This window comes from Aythya ferina (genome assembly GCF_964211825.1).
Source record: "Aythya ferina genome assembly, chromosome: 1".
NCBI classification, from domain to species: Eukaryota; Metazoa; Chordata; class Aves; order Anseriformes; family Anatidae; genus Aythya; species Aythya ferina.
This window is the reverse complement of record NC_140296.1, coordinates 180440763-180468731: the sequence shown is the minus strand read 5'-3', so window position 1 is coordinate 180468731 and position 27969 is coordinate 180440763. Positions and strand designations below refer to the sequence as shown.

General features: G+C 40.3%; 1 protein-coding gene across 1 annotated transcript; it reads right to left on the bottom strand.

The window, feature by feature from the left end:
* On the bottom strand, positions 1-27910 carry TES (testin LIM domain protein). The gene is made up of 7 exons (XM_084521330.1): positions 27756-27910; positions 15574-15659; positions 8118-8370; positions 6646-6981; positions 3243-3458; positions 2536-2694; positions 1-1305 (listed from the first exon to the last, which is right to left on the bottom strand). Exons 1-7 carry the CDS (start codon positions 27780-27782, stop codon positions 1114-1116), a joined length of 1269 nt encoding a protein of 422 aa, XP_084377456.1. The 5' UTR covers positions 27783-27910; the 3' UTR covers positions 1-1113.
* Positions 27911-27969: the final 59 nt, after the last annotated feature.

Sequence of the window (27969 nt, the reverse complement as noted above, 5' to 3'; positions counted from 1 at the left end):
CATAAGAAGCAACTAATTTGGTTTATCTAGTAAGCAAACCTGATACACAGCTGTGGGTTTTTTCTTTTCTTTTTTTTTTTTTAAACTCAAATACTGGAAGCTTTCTGGTAGAGAATTCTTCCTGCTTTGGTTGGAACTTACAATTCAAAAGCCTAAGTATGAAACTTTTGCAGCATGACTTATCCATATAGTATTGTGCCAAGTCCCTCTGACAGAAGGCACAATGTATGAAGAGCACATTCATGAAAAACAGAAGTCAGTTCTGAAAGGATAAGAGTAACAACCACAAATGGTGGTGGATTATTTTTTTTAATTTGTGTAAGACCTCCCTTTATATTTTCCTCTACCTTCTCCTCCCCTCAAAAAAAAAACCAAACAAACAGAAAAGACAGAAGCAAAAAAAACAACAAAAACCCTACAAAGTAATTTCTATATTCATAAAATGAAAACTTCTCCATGCATGAAAAGTTTTAAGAAGTAATCATGAGCTAAAACAGTTTTTCCACTGGTGTAGGGTTACTTTACAAACTAGATATGAGTAGTCACTACTCCTCAATAATCCATGCATCAGCAACGAACAAAAAACTACATTTTTTTTAAACCCACAAACTTCATTCTCCCTCCCCACTTGAGGTCTAGTGGACTATGTGGCAGTAAAGCTGATCATTTTGTCTAAAGTGCTTGATGAAAGCTGAGAAACTTTAAGACATGATAAATTAATTTGTCAAACTGAAAGTGGAAGAACTACATGATCACATAACACAAGAAAAATTGGACCACTTTCATGTTTTCTTCTTTCACAAGATAGAGCAAAAAGATCCTTCATGGTGAACAGCTCCCTTAAAGTTTATAGAGTTCATAACACACTTTTCCCTACATTTCTGATATATGAAGACATTTGACATAAGTCTCGGGAACAAAATCCCAAAGAAGAAAGTATTATAGCTAAGAAATGAAAATTACACAGCATGTTTTAGTCACTAAAAAAAATCTTTGGGAAAATGCTATTTAGTACTTTCAGTATCTTTAAATGCCCAGGTACTATGCATTTTTACAGTAGAAATGCAAGAGCCTTTGGAACACAGCAATGCTTAGTTTTGTGCGTGTCTTCTCTTATGACATCATCTTTTTCTTACATTCCACTGAGCAAAAGACCATCCCTTCCACTGGCATAAACTTCTGGCCAATTAAACACTTGCTACAACAGGAACATAAGAAACATTCCTCCGTGGCATGCCAATTGAAGTTGTTGTATGTCACACGTTGAACTTCAGGATCTATAGCATTATGACAGCCTTGGCAGATCTGTTTAGAGAAAAAGTCAAACAACAAAAAAAATCACTTAAATGAAGCATGCACAACCTCTCTGAACTCCAACAAAAGATGGAATTCTTAGATGTTTTCAAAGAATACAGACAGGTGTCAAAAGAAGCCTTTGAAGTAAGACTTCAGCTTTTGATTTTTCCTTTATTTTTAAACCACAGTTTCTGACCAAAATGCAGTTGAGAAGAAAAAAAAAAAAAAAAACAAAAAACAACAACAAAAAAAAACCACAACAGAATAAAAATGTACATAAGAAGTCAGCTGCTGCTGGGACTAAGCTTAAGATAGTTATGGTGGTTATGATTTCCCAATGCCCAAAGCAGGATAACAGCTTGTCACGCCGAACACAGATCTTCATATATTAACCCATGCATTTGAAGTTACGAAATATGTTCCTGTGCATTGGCAGCTATAAAGGCGTGCCAAAGAATTAACGGATATTAGAAAGTCTTGGGCAGAATTCATCTTGAGCTCTGGTTGCCAAAGACCTTTTTCTAGATGTCAGGGTAATAGTGTTTTAAGAGAGAAAAGCCTCTCCAGAAGATAATTCCTTACACCTAGCATAGAAAAAGGTATCAGCCACCAGCTGGAGACAACAGTTTTCTTCTCCGTTAACTACTCAAACAGCCTAGATGAAGATTAGACTTAAATCCCAACTAATAGCTAGTTAACTGGTAGAGATGGATGGACTGTCACCTCAGATTAGAGCTCATAACCAAGAACTAGCAACCTTCTGCGATTTTTTGCCTTAATGCAGTGAGTCAGTCTCCTGTGTCACTCATGGGCTTAGAAATACACAGAGAAACAAAGTACTTAGATTGCAGTTGCCATAACAGGCTTTCAGCAAACCAGATGAAGTCATGACCTGCCGGTCACAATGAACTATGATTGACATGAACTAGACATTTCACAGCATTACTCATCTTCACATATTTTACTTCTCCTGTTACACAATCCTGCTTCAACACTGCTAAAATTAAAGATACTTTCTGAACCACTCCCCCACTCCTAAAGTAGCTCTAAGTCAAGTTTATGCATTCACAGAGTACCTGTCTGTTTCTTTTAAAGGGAAAAAGAGATGACCATTTTGGACCTAAACTTATATTGAATTTATATATTTCAAATACTCCCACTCTGGGAAGAAGGTAAGAGTTTCAAGCTCTTCAAGTTCCCTTCCTTCACAGCACTGTGTTGTGTCTGCAAGGATCTTACCGCAGCATGGTTCTTCACGTAGCACGGTTTACAGACTGGCTTGTCATTCACCATTACATAGATTTCTCCAGCCAAAACGCAGTCACAGTCAAAACAGCAGAAGTGTTTCAGATGCCAATTTTGACCTTCCGCTTGAGTATATTCATTGCTGAATATCAGCTATGAGGAAAATACACAAACGTTAATAAAGGAAATGCTATTCAAATACTTATATTAAAGCTACCCTCAGGATGTTCTGTAATTTGCAAGGAACTGATGGCTGTTCTCCCATTTCAAATGACTTCAACAAAAGTGAAAGTATGCACTTGTTTGACTGTTTTCCAAAGCCTCTGTTTCATTTATTAAAAGCTAGTAGATACCAAAGACATCAGGAAGGCTGTTCTCTGTGCATTGCTTAAGGTGTAATTTAGTGAGGTGCTCCCCCTAGTGCGCTTCCTGAGCAAACAACTGTGTAACTGGGACTTGATAAAGACTTACTCTCATGTAGTATACCCATACCCTATGCAAACCCCCCCTCCAAAGCCAAAACAAACTATGGAAACTCTTGGAAGCAGTGTCCATATCATTTACAGTTCCTTGCAACTACAATCAGCTAAAACTGATAAGAGGATGTCATACCCCTGTGCTGAAATATTTTAGTAAAGTTTGATTAGCTTTTCAGGACCACAAACTGGTGTGTTGCAACAAAGGGCTGGGATATGTCCTACCTCATCACATCCAGCACAGCGGGGTTTTTCACTGTCACAATAATGTCTTCCACAGTACAGATTGCCATTCTTCCAGAAATAGATCATGTCTACCAGAAGTTCACTGCAGGTGCAACAGACAAAACAAGCTGGGTGCCATAATTTGTCATATCCTGCACGTTCTGCGTAGACAGCTGGGTCACCTTCTTTCATGCTCAGTTTGCAGCGATAGCAGGACTGGAAAGAGGTTATTAAAAATTAAATAACTTTTTGAAGAGTTATGTTTATGGAAATTCCACATTACCTAAACATTTCATCAATCCCACTTGCCCATACTGAACCTACAGTATTGATTTACTTCCACAATCGGATAGTGATGTGACATATGTCATAGCACAGCAATTGTCACAGCACGATGATGCATATTATACTGACAGCCCTAGTGCTACTTAGATGGATTATTACATTTTGCAATATTCGCATTCTTGTGACTACTGTGAATATTTATAAATTTTAATTGCCTGTTGGATTTTTGAGCATGTGACACTCACAGACCATAAGGGGAAGGAGCCTCCATGAAAGGTAACCGAGGAGACCTAGACTAGTATACATAGCAAAACTACAGCCGTGTACTTAGAGGTCATAAGCAAAAAGTAATCAAGCCATATCTGCAGCACTGGTGAGGAAAGATCACAAGTGGTGTCCTGCAGGGATCAGTTCTCTTTAATATCTTTATCAACCATCTGGATGAGGGGATTGAGTACACCCTCAGTAAGCTTGCAAACACCAACTTCAGCATGACTGTTGATCTGTTCAGGGTAAGAGGGTTCTGCAGGAGGATTTGGATAGGCTGGATTGAGGGGCTAAGGCAAAGTGTATGAGGTTCAATAAGGCTAAGTGCCTGGTCCTGCACTTGCACAACCCCATGCAGCACTACAGCATGGGGGAACAGTGGCTGGAAAGCTGCCCAGTCGAAAGGGACCTGGATTTGGTCGATAGCCAGCTGTATATGGGCCAGCAGTGTGCTCAGGTGGCGAACAGCATCTTGCCTTGTATCAGGAACTGTGTGGCCAACAGGATCAGGGAGGTGATTGTCCCTCTAGGCTCGGCTCTGGTGAAGCTGCACCTCAAGTACTGTGTTCAGTGCTGGGCCCCTTGCTATAAGGACACTGAGGTGCTTAAGCATGTCCAAAGACGGGCAATGAAGCTGGTGAGGGGTCTAGAGAACAAGTCTTATGAGAAATAGATGAGGGAGCTGGGGTTGTTTAGTCTGGAGAAGAGGATGCTCAGGGGAGACCTTATCGCTCTCTACAATTACCATAAAGGAGGCTACAGTGAGGTGGAGAGTCTGTTTCTTCTCCCAAGCATTAAGTGATAAGACAATAGGAAATGGCCTAAGTTACACTAGGGGAGGTTTAGATTGGATATTAGGAAAAGTTTCTTCACTGGAATGGTTATGAAGGATTGCAACAGGCTGCCCAGGGAAGTAGTTGAGTCACCATCCCTGGAGGTCTGCAAAAAACATGTAGGTGTAGTGCTTAGTGCCATGGCTTAATGGTGGACTTTGCAGTGCTAGGTTAAAGGTTGGAACAGATGATCTTAGAGGTCTTTTCCTACCTAAATGTTTCAATGAAAAAAAAAAAAGATGTGAACATTTGAGAAACTCATTCTGTTTAAAGCTGCATTTTAGGAATGCTAGTCATTTATGGCTATTATACAATATTTTGTGATAAACAATCCTGGAGTGGGAAAGTAATTACGGGAAAGGGACTACAAAGTTTACAGACATTGGAACTATTTCTGCTGTAGCTATGAGTTCATAGCTGACTTTCTGCTCTATACCTGCTTAGAGAAAGGGTTTTGTCATCAAGTCAAAGAACACAGGTGGTTTATGTAATGGAAACAGAAGTTTTAATCTATGGTTTAATCATCAGTCTGGTACATCCTGCACTCCAGCTGGTCTGTGGACTGGGCTGAACATCCTGGAAAGGTTATCTCCAAAATCTACGCTATGACAAGTCCAGCCACAAATGCTCTGAGTTTCTGACTGTATGTGTATATGTATGTACACATACACATCCCCACACCTGCTTCAGATGAGCAAATGAAAATATACACAGAAAGACATCAAAAGTGGAGAAAAAATAGGTTATAGAACATATGAAAGCAGAGGTACAAATGTATACGAAACTTTGATTCTTCTTTCTACTCCAGACTCTTAATCCAAAATGAGTCAAACAGGTGTAGTCATAGTACAGACCCACATCAGTGCAAGATGATCCATTTACCTATCACTTGCAAAATCCTCACCTAGAAAGCTAAGAGATTAAGATAATTGTTGCTTTTGATGATTTTTTTTTATGCAATTGCTAAAACTGAGAATTTATTAAATGTAAACGTTATTCTGCTGAATACCTGTTTTGTTATTCACCTTTTAATTGTGACAAAATCATTCTTTCAATGAAAAACACAAAAAGGCAATTATTACAAGTAAGTTTAAATTAGTAGTGGAGACCTGATTTTATTTTATTTTTTAAATCAGGTTTAAACTAATTGCAATCTGTTACAGAATAGTAACGTTTATGGACGTCAAAGTATAGGAGCTTTTGTCACTGACCTGAAGGTCTAACATCAGAAAACAATATAAGACTGCTTAAAGAACCACTGGAAAGAAACAAGTTTAATGGTACTTCAGTTATCCAACCCTTAGTTTGTGTTCATAATTGGTACCTGAGCCAAGCACAGCAGAATTTTGTTTTGTCAGTATTGCTTTATCAAGGCTGTACTTTTAGAAATATTAATGAAGTTATGTAAAACTAACCTCATTATTTTGTTGAGCTATTACACAGCAGAAATTGGATGTGAATGGGGAAAATACATCTGATTTTGAAAAGAAAACTAGTCAAAGCAGCTCTTATAGTGTTTGGCTTGTTGGAGATGGGAGAGAGAGGTGTTACCTTATTATTACTTAGTTTCATTTAGTTTTAAGCACAATTTGACAAGCGGGCAATTTTGATGCTCTTCTAAGAAAGAAAACAGTGTATCACAAATTAAAATTACACTAAACTCTTCAAGAAGAGAAAAAGTGTAGCAGTCAGTCCATAAGATTATACAACTTCCTGGATTGTTATTCTATAAAAGCCATCTTGCTATTTTTCCAAGTAAACTTTTTTTTTTTTTTTTTTAAATTGAGCATGAAGAAGTCATCTGGGATCTGGGAAGTTATTTACTCCACCATACTAAATATTGTCAGAAACCAGAAGTTCTGAGCAGACATTAACAATGTTTTCCAATTCCCCTTCTTTCTTTCCCTCCCCAGATTTTCCCTATTCCAAACGACCAAATTCACTGAGTTAAAATGACTGAAGAGAACACTCAAAGAGTAATCTACCTTCTTGCTTTGTCTTTTCTTTCTTATACTTACATACTGAGATGCCTTCTGATCTGCTGACTTGTCCTCCATTGCTCCCACAGCAGCTGAGGTGCTTCTGTCACCACTGTTCACGTTATTCTTGTCAGTAGCTTTAGTTTCCACCTCACCAGGGAGCTTGACATCTCCTACACCAAGTGCCTCGGTTTTGTACTTCTTCACAAACTGTTCCATCTGTTTAACTTCATTGGGGGATAGCTCGTGGCATTTTGAAGGATCCTGATCGTGAGCAGGCAGCTGCTTAGCCAACTGCTTCTTCCTGTACTGCGCGCCTTCCGAGCCAGCAACAGGCTGTTTCTCCTTTGGTAGCATCTGCATATACTGTCTAGCCTAAACCAGGAGGAATTAGATATCAGATGCCATTTCAACTATAGACCGATCCTTTCAAGCAAGTGAACGACTAAAATAATTTCTACTGTTTTTAACATGTTTCTGTTGCTAGCAACAAGGTCCTTTATATAAACATTAAGCTATTGAAACACAGTAGATAGAGACAAAATACAGCAGAAGCATTAACTGGCTTCTTCCCAAAGTAAGAAACAGGCTTCCTTTTAAGCTTTTTAAAACATGTACAATATGTAGAGTTATTACTTTTCAGGGTAAGCAATAATTAGTGTTTTACATAGCACTTTGTCTGTTCAAAGCTGTTTAAAACTACTGATTACCAGCACAGCTTTAAGAAGTTGAAGCTGAAACAGCTTGCCTGAGGCACACAGCCCATTGCAGAAATAATTCTAGCAAAGAAAAAAGTGCTCTCATTTTAATAAAGCAAGGACAAGTGTAAAAGTGAGAACAGTAACTAAATGTTAAGTAACAGGGTTACACAAGGTTTGGTTCATTCACTGAAAGAGGCTATTTAGACAGGCAGGTCAGAAATAACTTGATTGCAGCATAGATCACACAACACTGCAGTACAATTAACAATCAAAGCTTGAAAAGCAAAGCAAAAATCCTCAGAAGGCTATCTAACATCTCATCTACTTGAGCTGCAAGAATACTGGAAGAGAGCTCTTCTTTGAGATGTCAACGCTGAACTTGTTCTGACCATATACGGTAAAAGCCATATACAAGACTGTGTTCCCCTTAAATTTGAACCGTGACATAAATTGCTTTAGGACACGTATGCACACAATTCTAAGCACACACTCCATGCAAATTTTTCAAGTTGACTGAAAGACAGGTTTGAGAAATTGCAATCCAGGGACCTCAGATAGGATTAAGAGTTATCTACCATTAAAAAAATATTTCCCCAGTTCTCAGGAAGTTCCTCAGAGTAACATACGTATCCGCAAAACTGTACAGGCAAGGCTCAATAAACAGGCACCATGTTTTTAATTTTGAGGAGAAAGAAAAAAAGTAGAGGTACACACAGAAGAACTACAAAAAGCAGATTTCTAGTAAGGTGGACTTCTTTATCTCCCATCAACTCCTGCCTAGAACACAAAGAAAAAGAGGGTCTGACTTACAAGTGTCTGATTCTGAACAGGAGGAGCCCACTCATAAGTCACAGTATTGATGGATATGTTCTTCTTGGCTGGCACTGGGTTAGTCAGTATCATCACGTTACGTTTATACATGGGAATGCCATCATTTTTCAGCTTTGCAATAAGGGTTGTGTATTTTGTGTCTTCAAAGAGTTTTCCCACTTTCCGATCCTCCTCATTGCTTGTGAGAACATCGTGCTCTTCCTGGCCACATTTGCAGTTGCGGCATATTTTTCTGAAATTTACAGAAACAAAGTTATAGTCTCAGCTGCAAACTACATCTCATGCTAGCTGCATGTGCTGCAACAACATCACTGCGAACCCCAAACCTTGTTTTTAGTGCTTTGATAAAGAATATCCTTCAAAGGTGTTTGACAAATTGCAGAGGAACTTGTACATTCTTGTACATTTCTATTGTTATGTTATTTTTCACAGTGATCAGATATAGGTATCAGTCAACTACATTAGTACATTTTAGTAAGGTATTATATCATTTCTTCAATTATGTCACAGTGCTGACCACACACATACATGTCCACGATTACCAAATATCAGATTTGTCATGGGTAGTCACATGACTTATACTGTATGTGCATCAACGTGGCCTCCCCCACCCCTGATCATTTATTTGTGCTCTTAATTTTTTAGGATTCTCTTTATACATTCCAAATGACACACACTGTGTGATTTCTCCAGATGCATGATATTTGGTTATCACAGGGTTACTATGAAGTGGAAACAGAAGTTTCCTGGAAAGGGAAATGAGCATACAGCCATATATACAGTGCAAACAGAGCATGATGCGATTAGAGGTCAGCATTTGAAAGAGAAGGTGAGAGAAGAGCGACTAGCTTATATGGATGAAGTATTTCAGTCAGCTCTGAATCAAGTCAGAGGTACTTTGGTGCATGCTGTGCAGACAATTTTCACAGATAACATCCTTAAAAGGTAGGTTTCACTTACTCAGATAAATGGAAATATCCCTTACGTACAACAAAACACATCAGAACTCCTTTGATTAAGGGACTTTAGATTACCTTAAGCATAACCAAACAATTCACATTTAATACCTTAATTAATTACCTTGGCTCACACAAGCAAGTTCACCATTTATTAATTGGTTTCCTAGAGCATCCACTCAAAACAGTCAGCCATGGTATATGGCAATTAGTGAAGCTGGCTGTTTACCACTGGTTGTTCTTATAACCTGAGAGAACACATCAACCTTCTGGATCTCTTGAGCCTGAAGGGCAAGCAGTATTTTACCCCATAATTTATTCTTCACATAGTGAATACCATAAAGCTGCTATCTATGAAGCACTTCTCAGCTCTGCTTGCCAAAATCCACCTAACTCTCACATTGTTCTGCAACTTACTACCTGAAGCCTTGAAGACAAGATCCATGCCTTATCTTAAGATATCTAACAGGTACGTGGCAGAAATGTGCCCGTGACTACAGAGGCGATGAGAAAGGGAGGAAGAGGAAGGACGTGCCTATAGCTGGTCACGGGAAGTGATGCACAGCCAGCCCCGAAGCTATGCACTACACCACGTTACCATTTCAGTGTGTGATGGGAACAGCCCCGGTCATGCGATGATACAACCATCGTTTCCTAAGTTACAAAGCCCACTCCAAACAAAAATTAGTCAGTTCTGCTGCCGAAGTGAGTCACTTTGCTCTAAAAACAGCTAGCAAAACAACATCAGGCAAAACAGACTCCTCTTTACAACACAGAAAACTTAGAGATAACTACAAAGTAAAAAAGTTTGATAAAATCTTCAGCATTGGTCTACACAAGTCCCTTAACAAGCTATAGCTTCTATCTATTTAATATGCTAATAAAGCACTTAATATTTAATTTGCTCATATTTTAATGTATAGTCATATGCACACCTTATTAGCAGCTCCCAGTCATGCCTTCTCTGAGATCTGACGCTCTCTGGCACCTTCCTTTTTGCAGATTTAGTTCATTATTACAGCAATGATGAACACAGCTCTGCACCCCAGTGTACATACAATTTGAGTTCAAGCAGTTAGGCCACTTGAACAACAGCTTACCAGATATTTTCTCTTTTTCAACTAAAGCCTTTAGCAATATGAAGCCCCAGCTTCTGTCTTGCCTCTTCACAGGACATGCGCTAGGTGACCGAACAGACACCCCCAGGCAAACTGCAGTCAGCAAGCAAACTGTGGTCTTGCTATCCAGAACCACCCTGCTTCCAAACCAAAACCCACCGAGAGCAATTCATACGGTTGTGCTACCTGTGTGCTCATGACAGCAGTACGATGGTTTGTCTAGCTCTCCCTGCTCCGTAAAGCATTCACTTACAGAGCAGGAGCAGTGACAGCCTGCAGAGACCAGAGCCACCACCAGTGAGCTGCAGGGGAATTCTTCCCCTCACATTTTTCACAGGTACTAGAAGCACAAGTGCACCTTGGTTTTCCTTATGTTAAGTCCTGAAATAGCATATTTGTTTTCTATTACTTTGAGGTTCTGTTTCTGTTCCCACTTAGGGCAATGACCTGAATTGATTGCTTTTATCTTCAGTCCCACCTTGAAGGCTTAGCATTTCTCACTACTTTCAGTATACCTGGGAGATTTTCTGTTGTGCTGATACTTGGAAAGAATTGAAAACATACAACTTGTTTTCAGCTCCTTCCTGGGCCCCACTGTGCAAGCTGTCTTAAAAAAAAGCTACTGTGGTTTATACTTGCATTAAGAAAGGTCATCTTCCTTACGCTTGCTAATCTTCCCCTACCTCACGCTTACTTACATTAAGAAATTGACTGTGTACATTTCAGTACAATGTTATCTTCTTGCACTTTCAAGGAAAGTATGAATCACTTTTTGCAAGAAGCTGTTACAGGGGCTGCATGACAAGACTAAGTGTGATTGTGTGTTAAAACATGGATTACTGGCATGAGAACTTGTGAATAAGTCTCCGAATGCATAAGGAAGTAGTCCAGAAAGAATTTGGAGAATCCTGAGTCACAACTGGTATCAGTCTGTTCTGGTAGGCTGCAGGAAAAGCCCTGAGGCTGGTGCCATTTCCCTTGCTTCCCAAGGCTCCACTGGATCTCTGCCATATGAAGACATCTGTGCTCTGTTTAACAGCCAAAAAAGGGTTTCCTGTCCCAATTTATAATCCCTTTTCTTGATTAATTCACAGCAGTAAATGTCAACCGGATATCTTCTACACATACAACTCTAATGCAGAGCACTGTCTACAATTTAGCCATACCTTCTTTCTCTAATCTTCCATTTCAGTCCTGTTCATCAGTCACTGTCCCTTGTGTTTTCTTTGACTATGATACAGTTATCTCACTGTAGTGACTACAACACATTACCTTGAATTTAATTTAGACTTTGCAAGTCTGTCTGGTATCTGACACTTAATGTTTAGTGTCAGTGTTAAAGCAAGGACCTCACATCTGCTGGGACACCCAGTTGCTTTTATATATACACAGACAGATTTCTAATTTCTCTCTTTTGATTCTAACTAGAAAAGAGGCAGTGAGACTTTGTTTTCTCCATGTACTTTGTCAATGGTTGATAACGGGGACAGCATAGGGGGAAAAAAAATATTTTTCTCTCACTTGAGGGCATTAAGCAGAATCCCTACTGAAGGAGGCATTAGAGACTCCTGCTTATGTGTTTGCAGCTGTCAGGACTTCAGCAGAGGAAGTTCCAACTGTTCCTCCAGTCAAATTTCAGCAGTTTGGTAAGCTTTTCTTATTCAAAACATGGCAGGAAAGGAGGAAGCATGAAAATTCATGAAATTCAAAGTCACGTACCATTATAAGAGACAGATTTTGTGGACTGTGTCTTGCTTCCAGGTCTTGGATGGGTACAAAGAAGGAAAGTAGATTCCATGCTCTCCCTCCAACTCACAGGTCTATGAATTCCCACATCCTGTATTTCTGCAAATTATAAGGTTCCTTCTACAAAACCAGATGTCACCCATCCTCCTCTTTTTCAAGGTCTTTGTGTATGGAGAGGAAGAATAATTCAGATTGTGACTTTCTACACTGGCTTTGTGGTGACAGAGAGAAGCATCTGCAAGCCCAGAGAAGCTCTCAACAAATACCTGGCAAATCTCAAGGCTTGTGTCCTCCATGCAAAAAGACTAAGTTCTTCCTATGATTCCTTCTGTTTTCTTGTTATTAACACAGTACTAATTGCACTGGCAATTACTACAGCTACTTGTCTGACAGCCTCAGTATCAGAGAATGCTGAAGCTCTCTCTGCCTCCCAGGGTTAATGCCTATGCAAAGAAGCCAGTTGCTAACAATAGTCATTCCCAAGCTTATGATTCTTATCTCCAGAAGCTTTTTGACACCTTGGCAAGCCATGCCAGATACAATTATCACTTCCTGGTACACAGGACTAAGGTAAATCTGAACATTTCCTCCCTCTTATGAGATCTGAATCCTGCCCCACACTTCCCTCTAGTGGAAAATGCATTTCCAAAGACCAAAGGTCTATACCAGAGCAGTGTCTGACAGGTAGCTTGCCCTGCTAATTTTCTGGAGGCAAGTTTTGCAGTCTGAAGGAAGTTTGAACTGAGAAGACATTGTCCTGTTTGTGCTGAACCTGGACAGAAGCATGAGTTTGAAAACAGCTTTAAAAGCAAGAGCTATTAGCACACTGAGATAAAGCAGGTAATTCTTCACCATTTGGTTACCGTTAAGGACTACAACTCTCATTGTATAGATTTGTTTCAGGTGACAACACCAGGATCTTACAGAACTTCAAGATTTAGGAACAAATTTTTGCTAAGGGCTTTGTTTATCATTACTTCTGCAGTAGCCCAAATTAACAGTTCTGCATCTGTATTTGGCCCACCCATAGTGCCAAGAATTATAGCACAAAATACTTAAAGACTTCAATGTATCAGAAGATTATTTTTCAAACACAACCAATATAGAGAAGAATGGTGTAGCGACTCCATATAAAACTTTGCTAACAGATTGGCATACTCTGATTTTTTTGGGTGTACTTTCCAGTTTGACATCCCAAAGGCAGAACTGAGGCTGTTCTGTGCAGAAATGTAGGGAAGCTACACCTACCTCTGAGAGGTACACCAGAGGTTTCATACATGGGATGAGAGAACAAGAATTTCATGACCTGCTGAAGCACTTCAGCTCCATCCACGAGAGGGCACTGTCACCCTTACACAGACAAGAGCAATGAGTAAAGCCTACCCATGCTGTAGCACACCTGCAAATAAAACTGCTGCCTCAGCTACTGTACTGGGTCTGGCTGTCATGGAGTTTGCTTTCTTCCTAGTGCCCCTGCGTTGCTGTGGTTTGGATTTGTGGATAAAACCTTGGTAGCACCTGCTATTGTTGAGCATTGCTTGTACTTCCTTTCTTATTCTGCTTCCTCCTCTGCAAGTAAGGTATGGGTGGGCAGCAAGCTAGGAAAGGACATGGGGTGGGGAAGGGAATGCTACACCAGGACACTAAGTAAACAGGCGTTCAGAATCCATCCCTTTCTGTTCCTGCGATGAACTCCTGAAATCCCTGCATCATGCAAAACATTAAACAGTTTTCAAAGGAAAAATATACTACACAAAATTGATTTCAGACTTCAGATTCACACCCTGTCCCAGTAGCAGATCCAGTGGAGAAGAGCTACCTTCCAACCCAGTCTAGAATTGCCTTAACTACCCAACTTTTAATATACAACATTTGTCCAACACCTAGAAGCATTTCCAGCCACCTTGCTGCTTGGACTATCCTATGTCTCTTCAATCCACAAATTAAAACTTCAACCCAAACTGAACAGCTACTGTTTTCATGTCTTCTTACTTGCTTTTTAATACACTGCCATCTACAGGCTCTCACTTTCTAAGAGCAGAAGTAAGGCAGTGAAATAAGAAAAAACATACAAAAAAATCCTCCAAGCATACACACATGAGCAGACACGTTCTGATTTGGCAAATATGCTATTATGTGAGTATATCACTTCAGACATTTTATTTCTGTTATCTTTAATTCTTCCCTGTTGAAGAATAAACTAGGAATTAGAAGGTCTAAGTAGTGGGAACTAAAAATAGGAGGATAAAGAATGATCAGAAGAAAAAGTTATTTGGACTTTTTTTTTTTTTTGCCACAAGTCCCATCTTGCAATTCCCCATCTATTGAACTGGCCTTAAACAAAAATCTTTTTCTCAAGTAGTACAGGACTTCTCTCATGTAAGCATGGATAAACAATGCATTAACTTCTGCAAGATTTGTATTCTGTTTCACTGAGTTACCTGTGCACATACACATTAACCATGTTCTATTTTTCTACTACCTCTACACAAGCCCTTTCTGTGTATACAGAAAACCCTCTTTATATAAATTACTTATTTCTTATACCTTTAGACAACAGATTTTATCTGTCAGTGTATTACCACTTCTTGTTCAAGGCTGTTATTTGTAAGTTGCTTCCATAGCTACATATTCCAAATACATGACTGAGAAGCTATATGCTCATCAACTTCCAACAGGCTTTTGCTGTGGGGTGCCTGGTTATTTGCTAAATTTAGTCTCAGCTGCAAAGCCTCCTAGACCCCACCTGCACCTGATGCCACTCTCGTTATGTTGTAAAGACTACAGTTAAAAAAAAAAATCATAAAATAAAAACCTATCATGGATGCAGTTATGACTGTAGCGAAATAGCACTGGTGGAAGGCAATTGCTTTCATTAGGTAGCACGCGCTAGTGCCAATAACAATCATTCATGTTTGTCCTTTGTAGGTTTTTCACTTTGAAACTTTTTTTAAAATCAGAATCACTAAGCTACATCTTAAAGTGCATCCAGTATGATCTGCGAACTGAGCCTAGTCAGAGTTATTGAGTTGTTAAGGTTTCAGTAAGACAAGCAAAATCTTAAGGAAAAAAAAGTCTTCTACAGAAGTAATGGCATAGACTGCTGAAGGTCTATCTACTGCAAATATCATCAGCTCTTACTGTTTTAGGAGCAGTGCCTTCTCCAAGGTGAAGATCTAACTTCTTTGAAATGTAATCCCCTCATCCCCTTCCATGTAATTTGCAGATGTCTACTAAGTTTCAATTTCTTTTAAACACAGATAGTTTTACCTATGTCTCCATTCAAAGCTCATGTATTTGATCAGAAGCTGGGAAAGCATTTTGTTATGGGGATGAAGCACTCTTCTTCCCTGTCATCTCTTTTACAGTAGAGATAAAGATGTGTTTACAAACCTAGAGTAAATGCTTCAGTAGTATTACACTGACTTCAGTGCAGGCAAGATGTACATTCATAAGTGTTTATCTACTTGAACACTGTTGCATCGCCAATGAGAAACTAGCTCTGAACCTAGATGTTCTTTAAAATACTTGAATAGCTTAATGGGAAAAGAGAACAAAACCAGGTAGTACGCATTTGCAGACATGAGCCAAGATCTGTAGTGCTCAGCCACTTACCTCCAAAAATGAAGCTCAAATCCTTCACACTTATCCTTGCATTTTAAGCAGGGGGCACCAAATCCTTGCTCGTGGCCCAAGCCCATCTGTTTAAACATCAACAAGAAAACTACTGTCAGCTTCAAAAGTTATGCTGCATGAACCATCTCACCGCTTCCTTTATAGTCACAATCCACAACTAAAGCAGAACGTGAAGCATTTGACTAAGCTGACATCAGGACAGCATTTTAGGGTCTACACACCCTTTTATCTTCTCTACCTAGAAAAGTAACATCATTTGCACCAGCCTGTTTACAGGGCTGAACTAGGAAACAAGCAGACTCTGCAGCCCTGACTTAGGTCTGTGGCATTGCAACCATAGTGCGAGGCCGTAAAACCAAGCCAGAATACATTTAATCCAGCTGTCAGGACAAAGTGATCTGCAATATATGACTTGACAAAATACAAGAGATAAAGTAATAAACATATTCTACTTCTGTATCAATAACCTGAGTATCAGATAGGAATAAAGAAAACATTTAAGTGATTAGTCTCATATTCCCGAAGATATTTGAAACTACTCTTGACAGTGACAGAGACCAGAACATACCTTCCACAAATATATTTCAGCTGGACTAATACCAACTTACTTTCCAATGCAAAAGACAAACAGCACAGTTAGTGAGTAAAATTACCATAAATGATATGCAGAGAGTTTCACGGTGAAGAGATTAAAAGGGCATATAACCAATTCATAATGTAGAGGAACTATGAGAGCATATAAAAACCAGTGCATAATAAAGGCCAACTATTCACACAATATATCAATGTATTAGCAAATTTAAATGGGTAATAGCTCTTGAAAGTTTGAAGTGAAAAATAGACACCAAGCACCATAACTTAAGCATCTATATAGCACATACTAAATTTAAAATGCCTTACTCCAGCTCAGCAAACCTTTGGGAAACATCACTCTTAAATCAGAGTGATTAAGGGCCATGGAGCTGTGGTCACGGCTGAGTGTATAGGTTGACAGCCAAGAGGCAGAGGGTAACCAGTCCCCATGCTCCCACCCACTGCTTCCAGACATGAGGAACGCTTCCAGTTACCTGTGGGTATAATCAGTGGGAAGGACAGTAACTGTGAAGGAGACAGCTCACCTCCAGTCTGGCATGACTTACTAGGATAGGAAAGTGAGCTAGACACTCAATTAACACTAGCACTTATCTTAGTTCTGACAACAGCAACATAATGCATTAATTTGATGTGGTGACACTGTTTTATTTATTTATTTATTAACTAAAAAGCTTGCAATTTAATCTGAGAAATGTATGATGATATAAACAGTTTATCTTTCAACTTGCTTCTGTCCAAAATGAATGAACAGATTACTTGCAAACCCTTGCTCAGGTGAGAGCACGTGGTAAATAAAATGCAGGGATGACAATGGTTTCAGTCACTTTGCAGTCTGAGGGATCACTGCCTCTATAGCAATTAGAGATCCCTTAGGAAGCTACAAAACCTTACTGCAGATTATGGGCTATTTAGGGAAAAGTACTTTGGCAACTATTCAGCTACTGCTTGCAACTTCAGGGACAAACAGAGGGACACAAAGTTATTTCTTCCTTTCTTATCTGAAGAGGAAATACAAGCCTATGCTGATCACAGTAATATTTTTATCAGCCTAAGGGCTCAAGAAGTTCGCACAACAGAGGAACTAACCTGAAACCAGATCAGTAAACATCTGAAACATATATAACTTTAAAGATGAAGTAGTTCTTTTTCCATTAACTACATTTTTGTCAGCATTGGAATATAAAGCTAACATGTTAATAAAAATTTGTCTCCACTGCACGTGTTTATTCCTTTCATCTGGAAGCCATAGATCTCTAACATGCGCACTGCACATCAGAAAACAAGGAAGTGCTCTTGTCAAGTCAGACACATACTGAACAAAGTGGGGGCCAGGATGTTCTCTGAAGAGGAAGCCAAAACAACATAAAACAACTGTGGTTGTTGTTTGTCGTTGTTGCTTATTTTTAAGGATATTTTTTAATTATCATCCTTAAAAGCTGTTTAACTTGAAATGTACAATTGCCTTCACAAAAATGTAAAGACTTTATTAACTCTCTAGCTACTACTCCAAACTAGCAGTAACCCTTTATTTTTGGTCTCTCACCTCCTTTAAAAAAGGGGGGGAGAAGAGGAATAACAATGATTTTATACAGCATTATAACAAGGCTTAGAAACCTGGGATCACTACCATATGGAGAGCACAGTACACAGAAATAGCCTTAACATTTCAAGAATTCCCCAAACACGATCAGAAACGCAAGCAAGAGAACAAGAATGATTTTCACGAGTGAATTGTTTCCAAGCCTCGTAACACTTTCAGGCTAAAAATAAGTAAATTAAGTAGAGGTGATTTGTAAATTAAATACAAGCAATGTGTGGTGCCTAAGTACTCTACCCAAAACACACTCCCTCTCCCAAGTAAGCTGACAGCAGCCAGCCAGCCTGCTTGCATCTTCAAAACCATCTCTCAATGCTGATTTCTTCAGTAATAAAGAAATCAGCTTCCGGGTTCCCTCCCCAGCAATAAAAAGCACATCATTAAAGAGATACTTAAGCAATTTGAGGCACATAAACTGAATTAGTAACCAAAACAGACTTGTTCTCATTCTCTTCCTCAGTTTGCTGAGGAATACGTTGTAGTGGCTTTACATGGCAAGGTTTTGTTAGCAAGGGGCCATAAGGGTGGCTTCTGTGAGATGAATCCAGAAAATGCCCCATGTTAGATAAGGGGCCTGCAGCTGGCCAGAACCAATCCAGTAAGTGATGTTATTTGTGCTTCTGGGAGAGCAGATTGGAGAAAGGAGAACAACAAACAAACAAAAAAAAAAACACTGCACAACAGCACATGGGAGAGCCAGGAGCGAGAACCAGCCCTGCAGCCCCCCAGGTCAGTGCAGCAGGAGGGCAGGAGGTGTTCCAGGCACGCAGCAAAAGCTCCCCTGCGGCCTGTGGAGAGGCCCCTGGTGGAGCAGGCTGTCCCCCTGCAGCCCATGGGTCCCACACGGAGCAGATCTCCACGCTGCAGCCCCCCCATGTGTGGAGGAGCCCCCGGTGGAGCAGGTGGCTGTGGCCTGGAGGAGGCTGCGGCCCATGGAGAGCCCCCGCAGGAGCAGGCCCCGGGCCGGAGCTGCAGCCTGTGGAGAGGAGCCCACGCAGGAGCAGGGGGTCTGGGGGGAGCTGATGCCCGTGGGGGACCCGTGCTGGAGCAGTTTGCTTCTGGGGGATGGACCCTGTGGTACAGAGCCGTGGGGGAGCAGTTTTTGAAGAGCTGTTGAGCAATCTCCTGATCCTGATCTCAACGCTTGAGCCTTTTGCACTGTATTTTCTCCCTCTTTCCCTTTGGGGAGAGAGAGTGAGAGCACAGCTATAGGCTCAGCTGCCTACCTCAGTAAAGCCATCACATACATGGCGGGATGGCCTTTCCAGGTGACATCTGGTCACTATACAGAAAAGGTTTAGCCTAGAAGCAGAGCACATTCAGAACTGAATTAGACACTACTCCACATACACTCGCAGACTCTGCCTTTGCTCACAGGGAGAAACCAGGTGGCCACTTGCCAGAAGTGGTATGGATATTAAATAACAGTTGTAGACAGCTTTTTGAGTTTTGACTCCATACCTAAACAGCCAGTGTGTGTCAAACATTCTTCTACAGTGCCATAGCACGATCTGTTTCGGTTGTAAGGAAACAGCCGCCTCAAAAGTGACAGTTTCTTTTCAGTAGCTGATTCTGCTAAAATTCAGGAAATTCAGAGAGCCTGAGGTGAGGTGTTTCATCACTGCTGCTGTCCACGTTTACTCCCCATGCCTTCCAAAGGGGGGGGGGCTGGCTCTGTGCTGAAGCACCCAGAAATACAGAGCACACCAAGCATGCACCAGAAGGGGAATGCGTATCTGAAAACAGGATGGAATCAGTTTTCCCCATAAATGGGAGTATGGGAGAAGGAGACAGATAGGTCAGCTGAAATGCTGCCAGAAGAAGGTTCCTACTGCCATTAATTTTCATTTTACAGAAAAAGCTATCTAAGACCATCTGGTATTACTAACACAGCCAACTTAAGTAGTCTGGAAATGGAAGATAAATAACTGACATCGTCGATTGCGTGCTGCTTTCATGATTAAATAGTTCTCAAAGGTAAAGAAATTTATGTAGTTACAGCAAATTGAGAGTAGCTGCAAATCTGCTCTATTTCAGTTTAGACTAGAACCTAGTATGAGAAGTTGACTAACTTCATATTACAGCCATAGGTGGAAGCTTACTGTCATCTTGAGCTCAAGTGGTCCAATTCAAGTGTCTAATAATTTGTTCACACGGGTAAGAGAAACATGGCAGTTGGTATAAAGTAGTCAAAGCCTGGATTTTCTGAAGTGATTGATTAAGTGAAGTGGTTACCTTTATTGAACATGATCAAGAACTGAAGTCCAAGAGATCCCTTTCCCCACCCCTAGGCAAGTTAAATCCTCCAAACGTTAGTCTGGCTTCTTTGCCATTTTAGAATACTGTTTTCAGAATTTGTATTCCTCTAAGAGTTGTGGACTTCAAGGAGCATGAGAAGACATGAGCATCTCCTTACATAGGATGCAAAAAGGCCCCAAAGCATGGACACAAGTAGCCATGCATGTAAAGGTAGATGACCAGTTTAATCTGATACAAGTGGAATTGTACTTTGATAGTTATAGTTTCTGCTACATGGGGAGGTTATCAGTAAGTCTGTATAACAAATTTGTTCCTATGCAGAATGAACTGTGTCACCATTCATTCATTGCGTTTTTTTTTTTTTGTTGTTGTTGTTGTTGTTTTTTTAGAATTATCTTTAATTAGTTAAATCTGAGCAATGCCACAAAACTCAGTACTATTGTTTTTCCTGTAATTATCAAAGATAAGCCCTAAGAAGCCTCGGATGAATTAAAATATAAACTCACAGCAGTAGTTTTTAAAGCTTGCATATACTTGCTTTTAAGGATGATAGATTATTTCAAGTTGAAAGGGTTCTCTGGAGGTCATCCAACTGCCCAGGAAAGAGGCGGTACAATTAAATCAGTTTTGGCAAGACTTTGTCCATTTTGCAGATTCACCAACCTATTACAATGCTGGACCACACAAGAGAGTCTGTATGTTTAATCTGAATTTCTCCTGTTGCAGCTTCTGTCTACTTTCTCATATTATCGCTGCACAGTTACTACAGTCTGATTCTGTGTTTTCTATTTCCTCCCACTAATTAGCTAGACACAAGTGGTACCAAGAGTATTCTGACAAAATTCCCCTGGAAGTCTGGAATTATTTTAGCAGTTATTATTTAAAAGTCATCATACTCCAAATACAGCCTTCAAATAATGCTGTCTGCACAGAACTTCCTGTCTGTTTCAAGAGGAAACACTGAGGTACAGTGGTAAGAAGGTAGGAGAGGAAGCTGTAAGAAAATGGAGAAGCTCAACTTGACGTTTCTAAGTCTCTCTCCCACATTTCTTTTACGCCCTCTGAGCCTTGGCAAAAGAGCAGAGCTAACCAGGGGATTGCTTCTTCATCCTCTCTCCCCAGGACGGATCTCCTGCATCACCTGGCAGACGCTTGTCTTTCACCTTGCCATGGACAGTACTTTACAGCACAATAATCTCTGCAGAAGAACACAAGTAATTCCACTGTTTGAGACCTCTCCTGCATTTGAAAGGTTGTGGCTATATAGTGAGAGTTGTCATTAGCACACTTCAATAACTAACAGTGGGGCAGAAAACAGACCTAAATAATCTTTCCTATCCTTTTTGCAGCTTTCCTTTCTGCTCTTGAGCATTCCAAGAACAGAAGTGAAGAGAATTCTCCTAAAGTCATTCTTGACTTTACTATAAAATCCCAGGGCTCACCTGGTCCAAAGATTACCTAGCTTTTAACTCATTCAATTGGTAGTGGGGCCACATAAGATTGTGTTTCCCATCTCCAATACAGACTTGGGGGGAAAAACAAAACAAACTGTAGAGCACAACAGGAGAGATGATTTCTAACAGACTCTAATGTAGCTTAGGAACTTTCAAAAAAGTCAAGGTTAAAGCCAAGCATTGGGGGTGGGAGGGAAAGACACTAAGAACAAAACCACATTAGAATGCAATCTTGGGTTGTGCATGCTTTATTGATGGAAACTGATCTTGCATTTGTGTAATCCATAGCTGCAGGTATCTTTGGTTAGGAAACAAAACAAATTGGAATTTGAAATAGGCTACAGCATTTCACTTCGCTCTTTTCTTTTTAAAGCTTATTTCTTGTAATTCCAAAATTGAAAGGACAAAACAAACATGCTTTTATGAGACAGCATCGTCCAAATATGACTTCTAAGAGCACCGTATGAGAACAGAGGAAAAAAAATTAGTGAAGAGAAATATCCCATGGACCTTTCTATATTTGTTATTTCTTAACATGCCTAATTTTAATTGATGACAAGACTATTCTAAATGTGTATTTAAAAAAAATAGATCTAGGGAAAAGTTGACCAGGATTTTGATGCAGAAGCTCTTGTAAGGAAGTCTATTTGCACAGAAAGAAGGATGCCAAAAAGTGCCTGCATCCAAGAAAAACATTTGAAAGATACTCTGAGAAGAACAAACAGAAGTGTAAATCAAGAGGCTACAACAGACTATGACAGTATACAAGCACTAAGATTTTTTTTTTATTGTGATGTGTTTAGCTGAATATCAAACAGCACAGAGTATAAATATTTAAGACACTGCTACAGTCTACTGTCAAAAGACTAACAGCTACTAAAGATCTCAAGTAGATAGAAAATAAGTACTGTTTATTCACAAAGTCCTGTATTGTGCTAAGCTTGAGTGCAGTTGACAGGTACTGTAACACAGTGTCTACAAATCCCCAGTAAGCACCATTCATCACCCAGTGCTCGGAGCAAACTCAGTTACTGCCCTTCCTCTGGTGCTCACCCCTATGCTTCCTGGAAGGACTGGGCTTCAGAGAATGGGTCAATAGGAAAAGCTAACCCACTGCAAGAACACAGGTCACCATCACCTGTTACTTCCAGCCTTACATAGCTTAGTGGCTTATGATAACCTCCAGAACAAGAAATGTTGAGTACCTTAAAGCTCCCCACAAATAACTTCTTATAATAGATAATTTTGCTATTATGACTCCCAGGTTCAAAGCCTCTTCTGAATTACGCTGCAGAGATGTATCTGTCATCTTGCTTAGAAGAGGGTGTAGTAACTGACAAAGTATTTGTTTTCATAACACGTGTGTATTTTGCTCTGAAATCAGTGCTCTCGCTCAGCTGCATCTTCTAATAAAAAGCAGACCTGCAAATCTACCCCAGTTCAAGCCAATGCTTTCAGAATCAGAAGCTAGATAGTCTCAGACTGAAAGCAAGGCACAAAGGGAGAGGTAAACTTAAAAACAAACAGACCAGAGATGTAAATATAAATGTGTCTGTTTAACACTATATCTTACTGTATAAGTATTATACTTCATAATATGTATTTCCCGTGCACCCCATGGCACCTGTGAGCTTTACACTTCCTAGGAAGAAATCTTTAATTTGCAGAACATGTTCACTGTATTTCCTTGAGGTGAAAAGAATGCATTTTTAGCAATAAAATCTTGTTCGTGATTACTACTTGCATTATTTTTTATCTGGAGGAAATCAAACTTTTTTTTTTTCCAGGAACACTTGCAGAAACAGCTCGTTATGCTTTTAATGACAGAATGTCATAATTTAAAGCATGCTAATTTTCCATCTCACTACTTATATTTGCCTTGTGCTTACACCAGGCAAAGAAGTTTTACCTGATCCTACAAGTCAGGCAGTCCTGCATCCAAGTTGTTCTTGGCTTGCTCTCCAAGCATTTAATATTCAAACACCTGGGGAGTACTCTCACCAAAGGAAAAAAAAGTTAAAGTTTAATTTAACCTTGTTGTCTTTGTTACTTTTATGTCAGTCCTGGATATCAGCTTGGCAAAGGCCTGCATTTATACAGGTATTACAGGCAACAATTCATATCAACACAATATTGGCACTTTTCCCTGCCAAGTCTGAGGGTGAAAAAAAAAAAAAAAATGCACAAGGAAACCACAACAGGAAGTACTTGCTCCACTTTTTTGTTAAACGAACTTAACCAGTTCTTCTCATATCTCCATACTTGCTTTCATACTTCTCATAGGCAAATAAGTTCATATGTAGATTTTTTCCCCCTTGATTTTACTACACTTAAGAAACAGTGAAAAAAGCCTTGTATCATGGGTTTCCACAGCAGTAACATCAAAACAAACAGTGATGTCAGCAGGAAGTATAACTCAACAGATATTACTAAATCATGCTTCGTAAAAGATGACAAAGTTGACTTTGCTCCTATGCATACTTAACTCATTCATTTATCAGAGAGCATTACAGCTGTTTACTTAGTGATGTCTACGGAATTCTGTTTGGTTTTCCACAATAACAGAACAGTCACACACACAGGGTGAACTGCACAGACATACCACACTTGAGAACAGTTACATCTCTTCCCCTAAACTCCTTAGCCCCCTTCCCGTAACAGAGTTCTTTTTACAAAGCAAGCATTATACCCTGAAAGCTTGTACAGAGCAGACTCCATGACAGATTCTTATTCTGCCTAGTAAGGCATGAGACCATGCTGCCAGCAGGACCGTGACCTACTGATTCATTTTAAGAAGTTCACTGAGGTGAAAGACAGGGCAAAAATCCAGACTAGTTGAACTTTGTTCTAACAGGGTCTCCAAGAAAGCATTAAATCTTCATTTTTCCTATACCGCCTAAAGTGAAATTCAAGAACACAGTGTATGTTGTATTTGGGAGAAATAGTGGTCTGTTTGCTGCACAAGTACTTTCCGAACTATGGCTACTGTTCTCAGGCATGTTTTCTGTTGTACAAAGTTATCTTCATGCTCCTAAAAACAAAACAACAAATTCAGTTCATTCTAAGGAAGAGTGTACAGTTAGCCTAGAACTCCCCTTCATCTTTAGACTATAAGAGTAAGGAATTAGACAATGTTTACATCATAGCTAAAAAAGCTGCCATGCAGCTGTGCTTTTCCTACATTATTCACTGCTAGATGTATGTCAGAGTTCTTATTTTGTGTCTAAGACGCATGGCAACCAGACTGCTTCCAAACGTTACAGATTAATCTCTATATGTGGGTATACATGTGTTCTCCATATATTCTCTATCCTGAAAATTCAACCCCAAATCTTTATTTTTTTTTTTTCTGTGGCTGTCCAGAACCCAGGATTCATACCAAAGGGACATCAGTTGACAAGCAGACTTACCTCCTCCAGCCACTTGTGAGGACAGTAAGTGGAGTTTTACAGCACAAAGAAGAACCAAAACAGAAGAAGTTAAATTAGAAGTCTGAGCTCAAGCAATCCCATCTTTAGATTCCTCATAGCCAAACACTTAAGAGAGGTATGTTACACAGGACCGCTGTTTTTCCTCTCACATGACAGCAAAAAATATGATTTATTTACAGATAAAACAATAGGTTTCAAAGTGTGGTAGGTGAGGCAGTAGTTCCTCCTGCAGAAAGACAGGCAAGTTGTTTCAGCTCTATTGCTCTGCTGGAGGGGAAGCAATGCCTGCCAGATCAACTGCGCTAGATTTGTTATCAGGAAAAAAAAAAAAAGCAATTGATGTGAACACTGAAAATAGATTTTCCTGAGACTTTTTTCTAAGTGTGAGAATTTTTTGTACAATCCCAGACATCTAGATAAAAACACACTATTCACGTATTTGCACATCTTTCTCCAGAATGTTAAGAACCCCTTGAAAGCCAACAGCAGTTGTCCAAAGGGCCAGTGTAGAAGCACACAGCTGAAGAATAGACTCAAGAACTATTGACACTTGAAGTCTTAGAAATGTCACCTTAGCAACTTCATCTGGAAGTTTTCTAGAAGCAGAAAGAGTCTTTTATATTACTCAGTTATAATGGAACAGTTGTGGGTGGGGGAAGAAGCTGTTTTGTTACGGAATCAGCTGGGTGAACCTCCAACCACACCCTCCTTCACTGGGCACTCAGTTCCTTTTGTTCTGCTGAATCCAGGGGTTATCAAACAGCAGTTTCTGCATTCCCATTTTTGTGTTTGGGGAGTAATGGAGCAGCAATGCATTTAGTAACAGTGAGGCAATTCCTGCTTTCCTCTGTTCAGTCTTAGAAACTCCTGCCCACCAGGAATTTTATTTTTTTTTCCTTCAGATTTTATAAAAGAACTCTAGTTATTTCTCTCCACGGTGCAGAAAGATGGAGGTAGGAACCCTGACCTGTGGTTAAATAATCCTCTGCTGCAGGTGGACAAAGAAATCTGATGAGGCCATCTCTACCTCAAGAGAGGCTTCTCTCAGAGTGGCTTGCTGTCTTTCATAAACTTGACTGAAAGCTTCCCAAAATACTCTCCCACCTTCCAAGAGAGATGGAAGTTGACAGGAAACAGGAGAGATGTAAAAGTTAAGGAAACAAACAAGGATCAAATGGAGATTAGGAGATGTAGACTGAAGACATGTAGCTAATGCATAGTTGATGTGAAGTATTATTCTTTCATTCCAGCACACAAAATCTGAAGAAGCTCTGATTAAGTAAGTATCAGTAATAAACAAACAAAAAAAAAGGATTTATTAAAGAACATAATGTTACATTGGAAAGCTTGCTTGTTCATCTTGATGCTGACACAGATCATTGTCTATTCTTTTGGAAAATAAGCTTCACCTACATTATAAAGGGGAAAGAACTTGATAAGGAGAGGGGAACATGGGAGAAGACACAAAGAATAAAAGTGGTTTTCTGAACGTACATATTACAGAAATTAAGCAATCATGAAGGTCTTTACTAATGCTGCTAAAAAATGTTTTATGATGTAAAGCTGAATAGAAAATACAAGTTATTTTCTATAAACAGAGCTGTACTCGTTTCTTTTGTTGCACCAGCTTCTACATCTGTTGAGGTGCATTCGGAAAGTCTTTGAAGTTGATGGAAGAATGAAAGGCGACTGAAGAAAAATAAGACAAGAATAGTCAAATAGACTTTCAACACACATGACTGTCCAATAATTACACTGCAATTTAAAGCATACATTCATCTGCTGTAAGTTCCTTCAACCCAGGATTCTATTATCAGCAGAACTTCATCAATATTTCACACCACCTCTTTACTTTCACTTGAGATTAAGAAATTCTGAGCAGGAATGCTACATCTTCCACAAGCACGCACCTCTCCTGGAGTTCAAACAACTCCCAGTGAACAAGCTCTGTCATGCCATTGCTCAGAGAAAGCTGTAACTCCAGGCTAACCTGCTTCAGCAGGGTTCAACCCTGAGGTAACCGATAGCCTTCCATGCCGTACAGCTACTTCGGTGTCTGAGCCAGTTCCTAGTTTGTAAGTTGGAACAGCCATACAGGTATATGTGAAAGAGCATATGTACACTTAAAAAGTTACTACACTTCAACATAACTTGGAAACAAAGTCATGTACATCAGTGAACTGTGTATTTCAGAAGACTAATTTTCATATACCCACAAGGGTACATGTGGGTATATTTCACATACCAACAAGGGTATATGAAAATCATACCCACAAGGGTGTATGAAAGGGTACAGATTTAACCCATGTACATGGCTCCTTCTACGTTCACAGCCTCTGTTACAAAATTTTGCTGAAGTGCTTCTTAGAAGAGAACTGCTTTACTTCTTTTATCACATTTAATTCACAGCAGCACCGAAGCAAAGACTCAGAGGCGTGCCCTGATGAGCTCAGTGCTACACTGGGGGTTTTAAATAGCGAGTTTTGGAGCAAGACCTGGTACAACTGGATTACACAGCAGTTTCTGCCACTTACCCTTCACCGCTTGCCGGTCTGTCCCCAAACCAACTACTCAATGCCTCTCAAAGGGGCACAAAGAAGGCAAAGATACGCCCCACTTCCTAGGCGGAGGGCTGGCGATGCTTATCGGTGACACACCAGCTCGGAGCCAGCTCCAGGGCCCGGCACTGCGGGCACACCCCCAGGACGGGCACGTCCCCACGTCCCCATGTCCCCAGCCCCCCCGGGGACCCCCACCCACCTGCGGACCCCTCCCCGCGCCCTCAACCGGAGGCCGGCGGCCACGGGGCGCGATCCCCGCCCTTACCTTCTTCACTTTGCTCTCCAAGTCCATGCTGCTGCTGCCGCTGCTGCTGCCGCCGCCTGTCCGGACACGCCGCGCCTGTCGCGATCCCGAGGCTGTCGCGACTCCGCCGCCGCCGCCGCGCTCCAAACTTCCGCTGTGCCCTGCGGCAGTCGCTGCCTCCGAACAAAGGCAGCGCGGCAGCCAATCCCCGCCCGCCCCGCCGGGCCGACGGCCA